Source organism: Pelophylax lessonae (assembly GCF_965119305.1).
Source record: "Pelophylax lessonae genome assembly, chromosome: 13".
Lineage (NCBI taxonomy): Eukaryota > Metazoa > Chordata > Amphibia > Anura > Ranidae > Pelophylax > Pelophylax lessonae.
In genome coordinates this window covers 24,985,114-25,003,040 of record NC_138780.1, presented here as the reverse complement: position 1 = coordinate 25,003,040, position 17,927 = coordinate 24,985,114, and the positions used below count along the sequence as shown (strand labels likewise).

Here is a 17,927-nt window from a genome sequence, read left to right as displayed (position 1 = left end):
TTCATGGGTCTTCAGTAGTCCTAACCATCCCCAAATTTAACTACTTTTTTTTTATTTATTTTTTTCATTTATACACCCCTATTAATGTCTGTTAATGCAAAAGAGCCAATCAGATTTAGAGGAATTTGATTAATCAAAAACAAAAAAAGGAAAAAATTAAGCTGATTGGATGTTTGCCACAAAAGCAGAATTGTTGTAAGGCCAGTCTTAACCATCCTGAAATTTATGATTTATTAACCATTTTACTCATTTTAATTATTTTATTAAAAATGATATCTTTGACATCTAAACAATATTTCATGGATCTTCAGTAGTCCTAACCATCCTGAAATTTAACTACATTTTTTTTTAAAATTTATACACCCCTATTAATGTCTGTTAATGTAAGCCTATGTAGAAAGCTTAGCATAATTAAAACCCCATGCTTCAACATGTAATGTGGACAAACAAGCATGGTTTAAAGTACCGCACAGGGGTACGATAAAAAAACATCAATCAATTATTCGCTGCGCATTACAATGATCTAACCGCACTTAAGATAGCTGTCCATCTAAATTGGGTTTTTTTTTTTTTTTTTTTTTTTTACAAGCTTATGACCCATTTTAAAAATTTTAATTATTTTATTAAAAATCATATCTTTGACATCTAAACAATATTTCATGGATCTTCAGTAGTCTTTCAAGCCCCCAGCTTAGGAGAATGTTTGCTTTGCAACTTTTTTTATTGTATTTTTTTTTGTTTAATAAATTTAAATAACCAATTTAAAAAAAAAATAATAATTAAAAGAACACATTTGTGTTTGAAATTCATTTTCTGTTTATATACGTGTTGCTTAACACTACAGGAAGATTAAATCAACATTCATACCATCTACTAGCATTCATACGTTTTACATTGCTGTAGTGAGTAAAGTTCAGCTGGAGATTTGGCACTGACTCCTTTGCCTTCGTCCTCATAAATATTCATTAGGAGGGATCTGTGAATGTGAAGTGGATGTGCGAGTAAATTCTTACAAAAAAAAAAAAAAAAAAAAGAAATAAATAAATGGATGACACATTATTTTTAAATAATTTTCAGCGGGTTGATTACCCTTTTTGTTGGGGTAATATTTTACATCTACCATTACTGTGTTCATTTTCTGAGCTGCTTCATCGACCGGTGTGTCACAGTCACTCCTCTTGCAAGGGGGCTGCAGCAATTCACACTTTAATGCACTGACAATAAAAAGGTTAAAAACCACTGAGGGCTTTTGTTCGTGTGCAAGCTTTGTAGACATAAATGGCAGGAAGGAACCACCTGGCCCACCCAGATCCATTTTTTTTTTTTTTTTTTTTATTTATTTGTTGGGAACATTTTTTGGTTAATTCATAATCATTTTATGAACTTATTTATTTATTTATTTATTTTTTGAGGCGGTACCATCTGAGATATGGGGGATCAATATTATTTTGACCTTTATACTATCCTCTACTAAATCTCTGCATAACAGTTTTATCTAACAGGTATAAATATGAAATCCAAATTTAAAAAAATAAAAATACTATTATAATAATGAAACAACTGTATTATATAGCTTTTTAATATAATAGTGTAAACAAATTAAAAAAAATAGATCTTTTGAGGGCCCTATTTTTTTCTAGATCTTGTTAAGCCTAGAGTTTGTAATTTGAACCCGCTAATATTTAATGTAATATTTTGGCCCTTTATATGATTATACCAGTAAAAGTGTACAAGTATGGTTGCGTGTGTGTTTTTATTTTTAATTTTTTTTTTCATATACCTCTAATGAACTTACTAAATTGTATTAAGTTTGTAAAAGCAGGTGTCTCTGTGGCTCATGAGATGAGTTACTTAGGAGAAAATATAAATATAAATATAAAATCCAAATAAAAAAAAAATACAACTATAATAATAAAATTACTGTATTATATAGCTTTTTAATATAATAGTGTAAACAAATTTAAAAAAAAATAGATCTTTTGAGGGCCCTATTTTTTTCTAGTTCTTGTTAAGTCTAGAGTTTGTAATTTGAACCCGCTAATATTTAATGTAATATTTTGGCCCTTTATAGGATAATACCAGTAAAAGTGTACAAGTATGGTTGTGTGTGTGTTTTTATTTTTAATTGTTTTTTTTTTTTCATGAACCTCTACTGAACTTACTAAATTGTATTAAGTTTGTAATTTGTTTGTAATTTGAACCCGCTAATATTTAATGTAATATTTTGGCCCTTTATAGGATAATACCAGTAAAAGTGTACAAGTATGGTTGTGTGTGTGTTTTTATCTTATTTTTATTTTTTTTTATGAACCTCAACTGAACTTACTAAATTGTATTAAGTTTGTAAAAGCAGGTGTCTCTGTGGCTCATGAGATGAGTTACTTAGGAGTAAATATAAATATAAAATCCAAAAAAAAAAAAAAATACAACTATAATAATAAAATTACTGTATTATATAGCTTTTTAATATAATAGTGTAAACAAATTTTAAAAAAAATAGATCTTTTGAGGGCCCTATTTTTTTCTAGTTCTTGTTAAGTCTAGAGTTTGTAATTTGAACCCGCTAATATTTAATGTAATATTTTGGCCCTTTATAGGATAATACCAGTAAAAGTGTACAAGTATGGTTGTGTGTGTGTTTTTATTTTTAATTGTTTTTTTTTTTTCATGAACCTCTACTGAACTTACTAAATTGTATTAAGTTTGTAATTTGTTTGTAATTTGAACCCGCTAATATTTAATGTAATATTTTGGCCCTTTATAGGATAATACCAGTAAAAGTGTACAAGTATGGTTGTGTGTGTGTTTTTATCTTATTTTTATTTTTTTTTATGAACCTCAACTGAACTTACTAAATTGTATTAAGTTTGTAAAAGCAGGTGTCTCTGTGGCTCATGAGATGAGTTACTTAGGAGTAAATATAAATATAAAATCCAAAAAAAAAAAAAAAATACAACTATAATAATAAAATTACTGTATTATATAGCTTTTTAATATAATAGTGTAAACAAATTTTAAAAAAAATAGATCTTTTGAGGGCCCTATTTTTTTCTAGATCTTGTTAAGCCTAGAGTTTGTATTTTGAACCCGCTAATATTTAATGTAATATATTGGCCCTTTATAGGATAATACCAGTAAAAGTGTACAAGTATGGTTGTGTGTGTGTTTTTATTTTTAATTATTTTTTTCATGAACCTCTACTGAACTTACTAAATTGTATTAAGTTTGTAATTTGTTTGTAATTTGAACCCCGCTAATATTTAATGTAATATTTTGGCCCTTTATAGGATAATACCAGTAAACGTGTACAAGTATGGTTGTGTGTGTGTTTTTATTTTATTTTTATTTTTTTTATGAACCTCAACTGAACTTACTAAATTGTATTAAGTTTGTAAAAGCAGATGTCTCTGTGGCTCATTAGAGGAGTTACCTAGGAGTAAATATAAATATAAAATCCAAATAAAAAAAAATACAACTATAATAATAAAATTACTGTATTCTATAGCTTTTTAATATAATAGTGTAAACAAATTTAAAAAAAATAGATCTTTTGAGGGCCCTATTTTTTTCTAGATCTTGTTAAGTCTAGAGTTTGTAATTTGAACCCACTAATATTTAAAAAAAAAAATATATTGGCCCTTTATAGGTTAATAACACTAGAAGTGTACATGTGTGGTTGAGTGTGTGATTTTATTTTTATTTATTTATTTTTTTTTTTATGAACCTCTACTGAACTTACTAAATTGTATTAAGTTTGTAATAGCAGGTGTCTCTGTGGCTCATGAGATGAGTTACTTAGGAGGATGATCAACATTGGGAGGATGGTCACAAAAAAATCCAAATTGAAAAATAAAAAAATATAATATATATTAATATAATATATAATATATATAATTTTGCTTTTGGATTAGAAGTTATTAAAAAAAAACAAAAATAAATATGGACTTTGTGACATTCCAAATCTTAAGTAAATCATTCCATTAGCATTAAATACGTGAAATGGATGGGTTGATTGACTTTCAATTTTTTGTCAATAATCTATGTCTATGTAACTCTTGCTTATCATTATTTCTTTGGTCAATGTTTCACTGTCAAGAATTTCTAGATAAGAAATTGCAATAGAATTAATCGACGCGGTATACAAAAAGTGCTTTCTTCCCTAAAATAATTTAGACATTTCTTAAATTCATATAGGACACTTAAAGTTAAAAAATAAAATCACAATGTTTCAACCACAATAATCTGATTATCTAATCTCAATTTTAGCCAACAAATAATCGGCCTGCAACTCCTAAAATTTTTGCAAATGGACTCACGCCCACTTGGCGTATAGGCGCATACTACTTTAATTTTACAAAAATATCCACTGTTATAAAGACCTTTTTTTTCCATCAGATAATGATAATTTTTGACTTTTAAAAAATATAAAGCAAACATTTGGGTTTCTGGGACTATTACAGTATAAGTGTATCATAACTATTGCGCTCATCTTCAAGTTGAGCTTAAAACATAGCTTTTATTCTTGTTAAATAAATAGTATCAAATATTTAAACATATGGAGTTTATTTAAGGGACCCACAATAAGAATAAAGGCCTACATACTGTACTTACCTAAAAAAAAAAAAAAAAATCTGCAACAAAAATATAGTGCACAATTCAGTTAAAGCTCCTGAACTACTCTTCTAAACTTGATAATAAATTTAAAAAAATACAGCATGAAATAAAAAAAAAAGCTTTCTGCCTATGTTGTTTTCTTCAATACTGATAAAATACATCAATTGAAAAAAAATAAAAAATAGGTTAAAATAGCAAACTAGCATTATTTGCCAGTGCATTGTCCTCCTTGCCGCCATTTTGAAAGTGCAGGTTTGTGAAGCTCTGCCGAAAGACAAAGACATTTACCTTTCATCGTAATTAATTTTCAACGACATACTCATATAGGTATCCATGTTCATTAGACTTATCAGCAAACTAAAGAGCCACAGGCCATTGTGATAAAACAGCGATATAGATCACGATCATAAAGAGGTATTTCCTGGATTCTTTTGCCAAGCAGAAAATCCCAAATTTGCAAAGCGTCACTTTATTTTAAGAAGTTTTTTTTTTTTTTTTTCACTGCTGAGAGAATTACTTAAAAAAATCCATTTAAATGTTCAATGAAATAGAAGTAGTAGACTTCTAAAGATATTATAACCACCGCGGTTCAAGAGCACAAGATGGCTGACTGACTAGGCCAAATGCTCCTCACCAGTCGTCATCAACTTTGATGGTAAATTAAGCAAATATTGGATCTCAATTAATTAGATTTTTCTTTGTTGGCTGAAAATTAGCATGCATTTTCCAATACGCAAACCAGAGCGCACAGAGGGGACTCATTGCTTTCCCTTAGGGTCTACAATATATAGGCTAAAAATGCTGATAAAAAAAAACGGATATCAGTAAACCCCTATCAGGTTAGTAAATCATCAAATTTTGCAATTTAAAAATTTTGTGCACAAATTAGAGTCAATGATCCATATTGGGTAGTTGTAGACGTCATCAATTCCAAAATGAAGGTCCCTATAGGTGTCTGTAATGAATATATTTTCTTACTGGGAGTTTTATGTACATATATATACATATAAATTATATATACACATATATATATATATATATTTACATGTATATATATATATATATATATATATATATATATATATATATATATATATAAATATATATATAAAAATATATATAAAATAATAAAAATATATAATTTACATATATACGTCTGTAATAAATATATTTTCTTACTGGGAGTTTTATGTACATATATATATACATATAAATTATATATACACACATATATATATATACATGTATATATATATATATATATATATAAAAATAAAAAAAATATATATATATATATATAGTGAAAATATATAATTTACATATATATGTCTGTAATGAATATATTTTCTTACTGGGAGTTTTATATATATATATATATATATATATATATATTTTTATATATATATATATATATATATATATATATATATATATATATATATATGTATATGTATATATAAAAATAAAAAATCTATATATATATAATAATAATATATATAATTTAGATATATATGTCTGTAATGAATATATTTTCTTACTGGGAGTTATATATATATATATATATATATATATATATATATATATATGTATAAATAAAAATATATAAATACATAAATATATATATATATATATATATATATATATATGTATATATAAAAAAAAATATATATATATATATATTATACATATATATATATATATATATATATATATATATATAATTTAGATATATATGTCTGTAATGAATATATTTTCTTACTGGGATTTTATATATATATATATATATAAAAAAAAAAAATATATATATATATATATATATATACATACAGTACACACAAAGAAAAAGAGATGTTTCACAATGAGAATATACATGTATAGGCGATTCTATTAACAGGAGAGAAAATTTTAAAAATTGAAGTAGAAGAGAAAAAAAAAAATATATATATATATATATTCATATATATCATATTAAAAATAGATAGATAGATAGATAGATAGATAGATAGATAGATAGATAGATAGATAGATAGATAGATAGATAGATAGATAGATAGATAGATAGATAGATAGATAGATTGTCAATTGAAATCTAGCTAAGTAGTGGAAAATAATTTTGCAGTTCATCTCTTTATGACAGACCAGAGACAACGCAAGGAATTTCACACAAGCCATTGTCACTAGATCAGTGTGTATAGGTATACAATTATACAATTAGACACACTAAAATGCATTTAATTTGCATGGTAAAAGTGCTCAGGCCTTATGAGCCACTTGTAGGCCATCTGCTGTGTCACACTAATGTCATTCCACTCACAAGGGCCCACCTGGGGGGCAGCTTTGGGAGTTTAAAAAATGTGTTCTTTTTCAGTTTTGATGGAATACCCTTTTGATGACACAACACTTTTAATCGCCATGTTTGTTTGTGCACAAGGGTGCGAAAAATACGAAACACATATTCTGACAGCCCACTGGGCCTAAAAAGTCAGTGCACAATTTTTTGCAGTATTTTTTGAAGGTGTATGATCATTTTTAAAAACCATGATTGGCGTTGACTATAGAAGCTAAAAACCCCTCAAATTAAAAATAAAAATTAACTACCACTATTAGCAGCAACTTCAATTCAAATTTGAAATGATTAATACATTTTATAGGTGTTCGTGCACTCATTATGCAATGAGTGAGTCTTCTCCTTGCATTGCCCGAGGTTCCAGTCACCAGCATGCTCATAATAAACTATCTTACCTTCTAACCTTAAAGCTGCCATTCTCTGGAATTCAGGCTCCTGAAGCCACCGCCACATCCTCTTGAAGGTCTCTCTTCCCGATTTTAGCTTGCTCCAGGGCTTAGGGTTTCTTAGAAGGTCAGAGAGAGTCCCTTGTGACCTACACAGAACCCTCTCTGCAAAAATAGCTTGTGGGATGCTGTATCTCTTCAGTTCTGCAATAATTCTTTGGGCAACATCTTTGGTATTAATCTCTTCCAGCTGGCTTGTGAGGGTAGTGCTTTGCGTTGGCATGGGGGGGTTTTGTCTACAGTTAATCTCTGCCCTGTGGTGAACATAGTGATGTTGGTGCATGTTGTTGGGTGACCCTACTCCAGAGGAAGGAGGAGGGGACAATTCTCTTGAAAAGTGCTGGTCTATCCTGCTAAACATACTGTGGTGGGCATCAAAACCATTGCCGGATACCATCTTCTCATTGGACAAGTGTTGTGAAGGATGACCATAACCGTGCATGGAGGTCAGGTTAGGGCTTGGCAAAGACGAAAGGCTTTGCCCCATGCTTATATCTTTAGGATAGTGACTATAAAAGTTACTAGGAGGCCCAAGTCCTCGGTCTTCTCTCATTAAAGTAAAACTTCCAATGACATTTCCAACTGGGACACATTGATGATGCTGGTGGTGATGGAACTTTTCGTGAAGGGGCTGCAATGGGGTCAAGGTTGTGTAACTGTTTGCGGACGCTGGAGGAGAATCACCCCCAAATCCCAACCCTGGGTGCAACGATGTAGCCAGATGATGATCTGAGCGGTGGTAGTCGCTTCCATCCAACACAGAGGTCATACTGGACACCAACGAGGATCTTGGTACAGGTGGATGCAAAGTCCTACCTTGATTGTGCATCAGCTCTTGGCCTGAGCTAGAGATGTCTTCACCGGTCTCCAAACCCAACTGGACGTTCATGTCTTCAGGCTACAACATCCTCCTCTTTATCTAGTTGTGTCCCATTAATCTTTATTCTAAATTGACTGGAAAGAATCACAGCTTTAGACCACAAGTCGGCCAACCTGTCTAATTTTCTTTTCTCTTACAAACACATCTACATTCTGATCAGGTTAGACATTTACTGGTATCAAAATTCCGATAGCCAACGAGAACATATTTTATAGGCGCAGCAAAAAAAAAAAAAAAAATCAACCCCGTGACATGCAATCACTACAAATACTATGAATGCACCAGATATTAACCCCTACATGCCCACAGTACAGCAATGCACAGAAGCACACGGAAGAACATATAGGCACTTACGGTTGATACGGATCCTTACCTATTGAAATGCGGTTTTAAATCAGATACACATCAGTCTGTTGTGGTCTACAGATCTTCATCAGGTTCCTCTTTTTATGGGTAAATGAGCTCTTCAGTTTGTTAAGGGATAATTACCAGAGATGCAGGCTTGCATTGGCTCTCCCGTTGCACAGAGAGAGAGTTTGAAGATCCTAGCTGTGCAGACAGACAGAGAGAGAGAGCTTTCTCTTCTAGCCTAGGTCCTATTGTGATATTGTCTCCCTCGCAGAGATCAGTGCCCCTGCTTGCTTCTGCTTCCAGCCCACAGCTAAGTCTCATCGATTTTAGTCCCAAACACTCCAGTTTCCTGCTACCACACGTCACTAGCCTAAAATCTGACAGATGTGCAATCAAACACCGGCCAGGAGTAACTCTTTAAGCGCTGGACCCCTCCTCCTGCCTCTTGACAATTAAGACGACAGCCCACCCAAAGAAATCTGAAGCCTTCAGCCTTTAGGTGGAGAGAAACTAATGCATAACAATAGAGAGATTTATATACACGTACAAAGACTTTTGTCTTTTGTAGCAACAGCACAGCTAGGTCACAATGGGCACATCTTAAAATTAGGTGCCCATAAAAAAATAAATAAATGTTTTTTTTTAAATAAAAAAAAAAAAAAAAAAATATATATATATATATATATATATATATATATATGTATATATATATATAGATATATATATATATATATATATTTACATACAGTATATACATACAGTATATAGAGATTTATATACACGTACAAAGACTTTTGTCTTTTGTAGCAACAGCACAGCTAGGTCACAATAGGCACATCTTAAAATTAGGTGCCCAATAAAAAATAAAGAAATCATTTTTTTTAAATAAGAAAAAAAAAAAAAAATATATATATATATATATATATACACATATATATATATATATATATATATATATATATATATATATATATACACACATATATATATATATATATATACACATATATATACATATATATATATATACACACATATATATACACATATATATATATATACATATACATATATATATATATATATATATATATATATATATATATACACACACACATCTATATACATATACATGCAAATATATTTACATATATATATATAGATAGATAGAGACAGTACATAGATGGGTGTTTATATTATATATTTACATTTAAATATAATATAGGTATATGAAATATATGTATTTAATTACCGCTGTGTATTTTATTACTGTAGTAAATTTTAACACCAGTGTAGCCTATTTTTTGGCTTTGTTCGCACAAACCTTTGTTCAAGCTAAAGTTTTTTTTAATTAAAATTATAACAATTCCTAGAAATATTACAAGTTATTACACATAATATAGATAATCAATAATATTTTTTTTTTTAATTCTGGACACAGAAATCTACAACACAAAGACATATTTAGATCATTGTTCTTAATGCTCATATCTCTATAGTGCCAGCATATTCCACAGTGTGTTATAAACTATAATCCCAGGATTTGCATTTGTCTCTACTGCAATGAACTTTATGTGGTCACACCTTACGTGTTACAATTTACATAGAAATTAATCATTCTACTCATGTCCCCTGGATGGTAGGAGGAATGAGAGCACACAGAGGCAGCCCACGTGTATATGGGGACTAAATACTAACTCCATGCAGATAGTATGGCAGCACCCCAAGACCCCGGCACTATAAGATAGCTATAGTAGACATATTTCTAAGCCAATAACATATATGGTGGCCATTGATATTGTTTGCATTAACCTAATTGGCTGTTAGAAGCAACAATAACTGATGATAGAATAAATTATTACTCTAATTAGGTAAGGTTAAGGTTAGTCTTTTGCACACACTCTACTATTAGAGTGTTCATTTTATTATTAAAATGTATTATTATTATTATTATTAATTATTATTATTATTATTGATCATAAATGTTATTATGAATTATTATTATTATTTTATTATCATCATTATCATCATCATCATCATTATTAGTATTATATAAGTATGATTATGAATTATTATTGATTATTATTATTAATTATTATTATTATTATTATTGATCATAAATGTTATTATGCATTATTATTATTATTTTTACTATCAACATCATCATTATTAGTATTATATAAGTATGATTATGAATTATTATTGATGATTATTGATTATTATTATTATTATTATTATTATTATTATTATTATTATTGATCATAAATGTTATTATGAATTATTATTATTATTTTTATTATCATCATCATTATTAGTATTATATAAGTATGATTATTAATTATTATTGATTATTATTATTATGGATTATTATTATTGATCATAAATGTTATTATGAATTATTATTATTATTATTTTTATTATCATCATCATTATTGGTATTATACAAGTATGATTATGAATTATTATTATTATTATTATTATTACTATAATTATTATTATTATTAATAATCTTTAACAGAAAAGAAACAGCAATATAACAATTATTATTTTTTTTTATACTGTGCACGTGCAATGTAAAGATACAGCAATTAAATTTTAACGACATTAGTTAATATAATAAACAGATTTATTAAATAGGTTAACACACAGGTACACAGGTTCTCTATAAATCATAGATGTCTTTCAAAAGCAAAACATGCTGGCTGCTTTAGATGGAGTGTGTATTAGCTTTTAAATAGAGTGCATGAATGATTAACTGAATGGTACACTGGTTCAGTACATAGGCCCATGGGTACGGTCCGCATGACTGCACCTCCCATGAGGTCTCCAGTGACTTCATTGTAAAGGGCATCAGAGAAGGGGGTCTGCTTACGCCTGAAGCCCAACTCTACTCAAAACTACCTTTTCAGTTTTTGTATGATTTCTTGCATCTTGAATCATAATTTTGTAGATGCCACTTAGAGCGTAACTTCAACAGAATTTCTAATGACACAACTTTGGTGATATCTTTACCTTGACCCCATAGCTTCAACCTATAATCTTTTGGGAAGCATCTAGAACCCTTTACATCAGCACCTGCCCAGAAGGAGCTAAGAAGTGTAATGGTCCTATCAGGGTCCTACAAACACATGCACTAGGGCAGTGATGGCGGAACCTTGGCACCCCAGATGTTTTGGAACTACATTTCCCATGATGCTCATGCACTCTGCAGTGTAGATAGAAAAAAGATAACACTATACTAGTGTATCTCCCCGCTCCTCGGAAAAGGTTTTGTTTAAATATAAGATAAAAATATAAAAACGTGTGTAATTAGTGAGATATAGATATAAAAATATATATTGTGTGGCAGCAGCTGTAGATTTAAAATGGATGATAGAAAAATAGCCTAGGCTATATACAGCGCTTGCTGCAGAAAAACAATTTTTGAAAACGTCACAGGAAGTGACGAAACGCGTCAAGGTTGTGGAACGCACGTCAGCACGCTACGCACCACGTGGAACGCAAGCCGGAACACTCCGCTCGCCACTCTGCTAGGAGGTGTTTGTAAGCAGTTTCTTTGCCTGCAAACTCGGTGTTTGAGTCTTTCTTCGCTCCGATTTTTATGAATATTTGATGAATAAACTTTTAAAAACGATAATACACTATCTGGAGCCGTTCTTTTAACCCCACATCCTGAGGATCGAAATCGGGTAAGGAGGAACCTAACCTATATCCCACCAGGATCATCCACAAAGGGCATCCCCAAACTGGCCTGAACGGCCTCCATGCGCTGTAGGTCCTAGTGCTGTACAGCACATAGGACCCAACAATTCTGGTAAGCCATTTATTTCGACCACAAGCCACAGGAAAAGAGGAATCCACGTCACGAAGGCACGAACTTTTATTTATTGAGCAGGAAGCACCTTGCACCTGATCACCACTTGAAAAGACTTTATTTATTGAATTTTACATTTATTTTATTCACATATATTGATCACCACTGGAAAAGACTTATTTATCTATTTATCAATTCCTTGGAACTTTTTATTAAAGCGGAGTTCCACCTAAAAAAAAAAAATGACATAAAAATACTCCCGGGACAGTCAGGGCTAGTACATTCCACAATGGATAGCCTCTGTACTGTCCCGGGTTGCACTTACCTGCAAGAAGAAAAACTTACCTTGAAAATGTATTGTCCAGCGCTGCCATCTCAGGTGTGGGCAGCTTGAAGCCAGCGTGATCCTCTTCTGCGTCCTCTTCCGTCCTCTTCGGTCCCACGATGCTCTCCACCGGCCCCGCCGTCACTTCCGGTGCTGCGCGCGCGTCATCCCTCCATGCCCAGAAGCTGTTTAGAAGGGAATGACGCACGCGCACCGGAACTGACGTCGGGGCCGGTGCAGGCGCATTGATTCCTGGGAGCGATGACGTTCAGCTCCCAGGAATCAATGCAAGCTAGGAAGTGACGAATCGCCGTGGCCGCCGAGGGGAGGAAGAGGAAGTAAGGTAAGTATATTTTCTTCTAATCCAAGGTAAGTAAAAATTTAAAAAAAAATGCGATTATCCATTTCTTTTTAAGGTGACCCGGAGCAAGAATATGGACAAAAGTGTCATTTTAGGGTGGAACTCCACTTTAATTTTCATGTGTTTAATTGATTTGTATTTTCACTTATACTGTAAAGATACGTTTTCAACATTGTTCACATACATTAAGTTAATTGTTTTTCTGCAGCAAGCGCTGTATATAGCCTAGGCTATTTTTCTATCACTCTGCAGTGTAGTTGAGTATCATGGGAAATGTAGTTCCCCAATATCTGGGGTGTCAAGGTTCGCCATCACTGCACTAGGGTCATGTCTTTAGGGTGTAGGATTAAAAACAATTTGTAGAAATTGTAATAGCTGGAGGACCTGGTCAAAGCATATCCAGGACCACCCCATATATAATGCCCCTAGTAGAAACCAGGATCTAGCTCTGCACAACACAAGACCTTTATCCACTGATAATGTAAAATACCCCAGTAATTCACAAGGGGCGTATAACATACTATTGTGGTAAGTCTGACCCCAGAAGTTTCGAAGATATGCAATCAGCTGCCAGGTGATCTAATACACTGGTGTCCACCTAAAGCTGAAGTACATTATATTGTTAAAAGCGAGAATTTTTCGTTATTGTGCTCTCAATGATATAAGCAGGGAAAAAGGTGCAGGAACTCAACCACGGCCCTGTGTTTACAAGTGATAGCGATGAGCAGGGAGCAGAGGGCCTGAGCCAAAGGTGGTGGAACTGAGTTGCCCTGGATATAAGAATTTATCATTAAAAATAGGTAACTACAGGGCTTTTTTTCAGTGGGAACGGGTGGGGGGGGGGGGGGGGGGTAACGCAGTTCCGGAACCTCCAGTCTGAATGTCTGCAATGGCAAAGGGGTGGTGGGGCCAGTGGGTTGAGCTGAAGGGCCTATTGATGCTGGCTGCTGGGGGATCTATTGTTGCTGGGTGAATCTATTGTTGCTGGCGGGCATTTTGTTGTGGGTGGGGCTTTTTTTGCAGTGGAGGATTTATTGTTGCTGGGGGGCTATTGTTGTTGGGGGGGTCTATTGTTGCAGGGGAGGATTTATTGGGGGGGGGGGGTTGTTGCAGGGGAGGATTTATTGTTGCTATTTTTGTTGGGGTCTATTGTTGCTGATTGCAGGGGATCTATTTTACAGTTTTTCCTATTGTTGCAGGGGAAGATTTATTGCTGCTGGGGGGATCTATTGTTGGGGGGGGGGTCTATTGTTGCTGATTCCAGGGGATCTATTTTACTGCTTTTCTAGTTATAATTAACACATTCCATATAAATTACCTAGAACCACAACATGATACTTGGTTCTGTATTCTCTATAAAGGGGGGTACTGGGAGGTGGGCAGAGGGTGGAACCAAAGGACAGCGCTCTGAGGTGGGTAGGGGGTGGAGACAACTGGTGACTCTGAAAAGGGGAGTACCTGCACCTATTCTCGGAGGAAAAAAGCCCTGGGTACCTACATCCTAAATTACAGCTGAAAACACAAGAAAAGGTGGAGGTGCTTGAGGATTTTCCTGGTACCATTGAAGGCATTTCAGCCATATATGGATGCCCAGAAGGAACTAAGAAGTTTAATGGTCCTATCAGGGTCCTACAAACACATGCACTAGGGCAGTGATGGCGGACCTTGGCACTCCAGATGTTTTGGAACTATATTTCCCATATATGGCTGAAATGCTTTCAATGGTACCAGGAAAATCCTCAAGCACCTCCACTTTTCTTGTATTTTAATATTTTCAAAAGTATTGGGACACCTCTCTTTACACGCACATGAATTTTAATGGCATCCCAGTCTTAGTCCGTAGGGTTCAATATTGAGTTGGCCCACCCTTTTCAGCTATAACAGCTTCAACTCTTCTGGAAAGGCTGTCCATAAGGTTTAGGAGTGTGTCTATGGAAATGTTTGACCATTCTTCCAGAAGCGCATTTGTGAGGTCAGGCACTGATGACGAGAAGGCCTGGCTCACGGTCTGTGCTCTAATTCATCCCAAAGGTGGTCTATCAGGATGAAGTTAGGACTCTGTGCAGGATAGTCAAGTTCCTCCACCCCAAATTCGCTCATCCATATCTTTATGGACCTTGCTTTGTGCACTGGTCCAAATCATTAGGGGGAGGTGGGATTATGGTGTGGGGTTGTTATTCAGGGGTTGGGCTTGGCCCCTTAGTTCCAGGAAAGGGAACTCTTAAGGCATCAGTACAGTACAAACTCTGAAAAGTTTGTTCTTTATGCTAGGGTCGCCAGTACAGTATTTGTACATTGATATCATATCCCCCCTCAATCGTCTCTTCTCCAGAGAGAATACGTTTAGTGCTTGTAGTCTTTCCTCATAGCTGATGTCCTCCATTCCCCTAATTATTTTTGTTGCCCTTCTCTGGACTCTCTCCAGTTCCAGCACATCCTTCCTAAGGACCGGTGCCCAGAACTGGACAGAATACTCCAGATGTGGCCGGACCAGAGTCTTGTAGAGTGGGAGAATAATCTCTTTATTTCTGGAGTGAATCCCCTTTTTTATACATCCCAGTATTCTATTGGCTTTGCTTGTGTTCCTTTATAGGAGGATCACAGGTGCTCTGTGTTCATTTCAGAGTGAAGAACGGTCAGCTGTGTTTACAACAGCTGACCGTCGTTCTCGCTCAACGGATGCGATCACGGGTGTCCGGTGCAGGGGTGTAACTACAGAGGTTGCAGGGGTTTCAATTGCAACCGGGCCCCATGCTCCAGGGGCCTGTGCGGCTCCCCTGTACACCTGGATAGAAGATACGGTGGGGGCAGCATGTAGAGAAATCACTTTCCTCCTTTTTCCTCCTGTAGCTGCAGGAGGACAATGGAGGAGATTGGCTCCTCTGTATGCTGCCCCCGCCACTCCTCCTATCCAGTTCACTTGTGTTCTGCTGTCTCTGGGCCCCCGTGTGCTCCCCGGCAACTGCGCTGCACACCCCCCCCCCCCCCGACTGTGCTCCCTCCCCTCTCCTGCCGCCTGCTGCAGGGAATGTGTCACACTAGAGAACCAGGAAAGGGTCGGTAAATATGTAATTTACCAGCTCCTTCCTTCTCTGAATGGACAGAGTCATAGTCAGTGACATTGTAAAAAAATAAAATAAAATGATAAAAAAAAAATACAATTAAAATACCAAAAAATAAAAACTACTGACACCAGTGGGTGAACTTCCGGGATCGCAAAGGTCACGCTTGCAACCGGGCCCTGGCATTCCACCACCGTGGGGAGGCCCCAAGATGGCAGGAAGGGGGCCCACTGCAGAACTTGTTAAAGGGTCCCGCTGGGGGACAGTAATAAAGGGCCCCACAATGAGAGTAAAGGGCCCCAGGATCAGTTGGGAGCCCCATGCTTGAAGGGAAGGGTCCTGGCCAGGGGTCCGGGGGGGCCCTTCATGGTTTCTTGCACCGGGGCCCTAAAGGTTCTAGTTACGCCTCGGGTATGGCGGCAATAGCGGCCGCCGGCCCCCGTGGATCGGCATCCCTGCTTGCCCCCAGGAGCGCTTCCACGGACCGCTGTACAGATATGGTGATTCGCGCAGCCGAGCCAGCTTGCCGCAGTATATCTGCGGCGGGCGGTCGGCAAGTGGTTATTTAGCCTATGTGTTTCAACGATGCTTGCAGAAGGAAATACCAGTGAGATGGCTTTAGTGCCGGTTCACACTATAGCGATGTCAGACATTGCATGTGATTCGGAGCGCACTGCTCTGCAAATCACATGCAATGTCTGTGCGATGCAAATTCAGCCATGCAGATTGGATGGCTGAATTTGCATCGCATCTGGACCAAAGTCGCACAGGACCCTTTTTTTGGTCTGCACCGTAATTGGGTCGCATGGGTGTTCAGAGGGCTTTTTTTCTCAGAAAATAGGTGCAGGAACTCCTCTTTTCAGAGTGTCTTTTCGTCTCCACTCCTACCCACCTCCGAGCACACTTCTTTGGTTCCGCCCCCTACCCACCTCCGAGCACCCTTCTTTGGTTCCGCCCCCTACCCACCTCCGAACACCCTTCTTTGGTTCCGCCCCCTACCCACCTCCGAGCACCCTTCTTTGGTTCCGCCCCCTACCCACCTCCGAGCACCCTTCTTTGGTTCCGCCCCCTACCCACCTCCGAGCACCCTTCTTTGGTTCCACCCCCTACCCACCTCACAGTAATGCCCCTTTTAGAGCATACAGAACCAAATAACATTTGTCTTACTAAGTAATTTGTATGGAATTTGTTAATGATTATAAGAAAAGCAGTAAAATATATCCCCTTCAGCCAACAACAATAGATTCCCAAGAACAATGGACCGCCTACATCAAAATACCCCCCAGCAACAATAGACCCCCGGCAGCAACAACAAATCTCCTGCAGGCAGCATTAATATACCCTTCAGCAGCCAGCTGTAGGCTATAGACTGCTCCCTTAACAGTAGACCCCTCCCAGCAACAACTGACCCCCAGCAACATATGACCCACCCAAGCAACAATAGATCCCCCACCAGCAACAAAAGACCTCCCTCCTGCAAGTGTACATCCCTTCCAAAGACAATAGATGCCCCAGCAGCAACACGAGACCTCCCCAGCAACATTAAACTCTCCTGCTGAAATAGACGCCCTCCAGCAACAATTGATCCCCCAGCAGCCAGTATCAATAGATACTGTATCACAACCCAGCACCCCTTGCCATTACATACATTCAGTGCTGGAGGTTCCCTGCGTTCCAGCTGAAGAAAAGCCCTGGGTGTTCACACCTATGCGTTCTGATTTATGTCC

The 17,927-nt window shown here is 35.5% G+C and overlaps 1 protein-coding gene across 2 annotated transcripts in view; it reads right to left on the bottom strand.

Moving 5' to 3' along the window:
• LOC309569588 (hepatocyte nuclear factor 6-like) overlaps positions 1-17,927 on the bottom strand; it is a 128,234-nt gene that overhangs the window by 34,763 nt on the left and 75,544 nt on the right. Inside the window, exons 1-2 of one of the 2 annotated variants that reach the window (XM_082275469.1) lie at positions 8,661-8,935; positions 7,357-8,361 (exon numbers count right to left, since the gene is read on the bottom strand). In XM_082275469.1, coding sequence (XP_082131595.1) covers positions 7,357-8,296 — 940 coding nt within the window. In that variant the 5' untranslated portion in view covers positions 8,297-8,361; positions 8,661-8,935. Of the gene's footprint in view, positions 1-7,356; positions 8,362-8,660; positions 8,936-17,927 lie in introns of those variants that run through there. The other variant, XM_082275470.1, reaches the window with a different exon arrangement.